The 2,460-nt window shown below is 49.5% G+C and overlaps 1 protein-coding gene across 1 annotated transcript; it reads left to right on the top strand.

Annotated features, from left to right (window-relative positions):
- The first annotated feature begins 1,220 nt into the window (after nucleotides 1-1,220).
- LOC130587330 (eukaryotic translation initiation factor 3 subunit C-like) lies at nucleotides 1,221-1,827 on the top strand. Its single transcript, XM_057388308.1, has one exon. The coding sequence runs from the start codon at nucleotides 1,390-1,392 to the stop codon at nucleotides 1,810-1,812; it is 423 nt and encodes a 140-aa protein (XP_057244291.1). The 5' UTR covers nucleotides 1,221-1,389; the 3' UTR covers nucleotides 1,813-1,827.
- Nucleotides 1,828-2,460: the final 633 nt, after the last annotated feature.

The following is a 2,460-nucleotide window of genomic DNA, read 5'->3' as shown; positions in this document are numbered from 1 at the left end:
ATTTTTTTATTTTAGATCCTTTACAACCGCACCATGGTCCAGTTGGGTCACACTGACCACTCTGATGTCCATTTTTTTATTTCAGATTCTCTACAATCGGACCATGGTCACAATGACCACAATGACCACACTGACCAGAGTGACCACTCCATTTTTTTATTTCAGATTCTCTACAATCAGACCATGGTCCAGTTGGGTCACAATGACCACACTGACCACACTGACCACTCCATTTTTTTATTTTAGATTCTCTACAATCGGACCATGGTCCCGTTCGGTCACAATGACCACACTGACCACTCTGATGTCTATTTTTCCCCAGATCCTGTACAACCGGACCCTGGTCCAGCTGGGCCACAATGACCAGAATGACCACAGTGACCACACTGACCATTGACCACTTCATTTTTTTTCCCACAGATCCTGTACAACCGGACCATGGTCACACTGACCACACAATGACCACAATGACCACTCCATTTTTTTTTCTCAGATTCTTTATAACCGCACCATGGTCACCATGACCACAATGACCACACTGACCACTCTGATGTCCATTTTTTTCTCAGATTCTCTACAATCAGACCATGGTCCAGTTGGGTCACCATGATCAAAATGACCACAATGACCACTCCCATGTCCATTTTTTTATAGATTCTCTACAATCGGACCATGGTCACAATGACCACACTGACCAGAGTGACCACTCCCTTTTTCCCACAGATTCTCTACAATCGGACCATGGTCACAATGACCACACTGACCACACTGACCATTCCCGTGTCCATTTTTTCTCAGATTCTCTACAACCACACCATGGTCCAGTTGGGTCACAATGACCACACTGACCACACTGACCACTCCATTTTTTTTATAGATTCTGTACAATCGGACCATGGTCCAGTTGGGTCATAATGACTACACTGACCACAATGACCACTCTGATGTCCATTTTTTTATTTCAGATCCTCTACAACTGGACCATGGTCCAGTTGGGCATCTGCGCCTTCCGCCAGGGCCTGATCAAGGACGCCCACAACGCCCTGCTGGACATCCAGAGTGACCACAATGACCACAGTGACCACTCCTTTTTTTTAATTTCAGATTCTCTACAATCGGACCATGGTCCAGTTGGGTCACAATGACCACTCTGACCATTCCCATGTCCATTTTAGATTCTCTACAATCAGACCATGGTCACACTGACCACTGAGTGACCACTCCATTTTTTCCCAGATTCTCTACAACCGCACCATGGTCCAGTTGGGCATCTGCGCCTTCCGCCAGGGCCTGATCAAGGACGCCCACAACGCCCTGCTGGACATCAGAGTGACCACAATGACCATTCCTGTGTCCATTTTTTTATTTTAGATTCTCTACAACCGGACCATGGTCCAGCTGGGCATCTGCGCCTTCCGCCAGGGCCTGATCAAGGACGCCCACAACGCCCTGCTGGACATCCAGAGCTCGGGCCGGGCCAAGGAGCTGCTGGGGCAGGGTCTCCTCCTGCGGAGCCTCCAGGAGCGCAACGCGGAGCAGGAGAAGGTGGAGAAGCGGCGCCAGGTCCCGTTCCACATGCACGTCAACCTGGAGCTGCTCGAGTGCGTCTACCTGGTGGCGGCCATGCTGCTGGAGATCCCCTACATGGCCGCCCACGAGTTCGACGCGCGCCGAAGGATGATCAGCAAGCAGTTCCACCACCAGCTGAGGGTCGGGGAGAGGCAGCCGTTGCTCGGTGAGTGGGTTTTGAGCGGAAATTTGGAAATTTCGACCCAAAATTTGGGTTCTGAGGTCCATAATTACCTCAGGTAGGTCTTGGTTGCGTCATTTTAGGCCCAAAAATGGCGATTTTGGATCTCCTTGAGGTTCTTCAGACCATGGTTGGGTTCTTTTGACCAAAAACCCACTTTTTTGACGGAAATTCGCCACTTTTGACCCAAAATTTGGGTTCTCAGGTCCATAATTACCTGGGGTAGGTCTTGGTTTGGTTCTTCTATCTCGTATTTTGGAGATTTTAGAAGTTCCTGATGTTCTTCTAAGCATCATTGAGTTCTTTGGTCAAAAACGTGGATTTTGACCCAAAATTTTGGGTTTTGAGGGCAAAATTTGGGTTCTGAGGTCCATAATTGTGTCAGGTCCATCTTGGTTCCATCATTTTAGGCCCAAAAATTGTAATTTTGGATCTCGTTGATGTTCCTCACACCATGGTTGGTCGTTTTGGTCCCAAATTTGAGTTTTTTGCCCCAAAATGCCCCAATTCACCCCAAATCCGGGCCGTCCCCGCCCCTGGAGCTGCAGGGGGCGTGTCCCTGGTGACGGCCATGCTGCTGGAGATCCCCTACATGGCCGCCCACGAGTTCGACGCGCGCCGGAGGATGATCAGCAAACAGTTCCACCACCAGCTCAGGGTCGGGGAGAGGCAGCCGTTGCTCGGTAAGAAGAAAAAAAAGGGTTTTTGAA

The sequence above is a fragment of the Malurus melanocephalus genome, unplaced genomic scaffold (assembly GCF_030028575.1).
Source record: "Malurus melanocephalus ecotype Western Australia unplaced genomic scaffold, MMel_1.1 scaffold_1768, whole genome shotgun sequence".
Lineage (NCBI taxonomy): Eukaryota > Metazoa > Chordata > Aves > Passeriformes > Maluridae > Malurus > Malurus melanocephalus.
The sequence above is the reverse complement of the archived record's forward strand: the minus strand, read 5'-3'. Positions and strand labels throughout refer to the sequence as shown.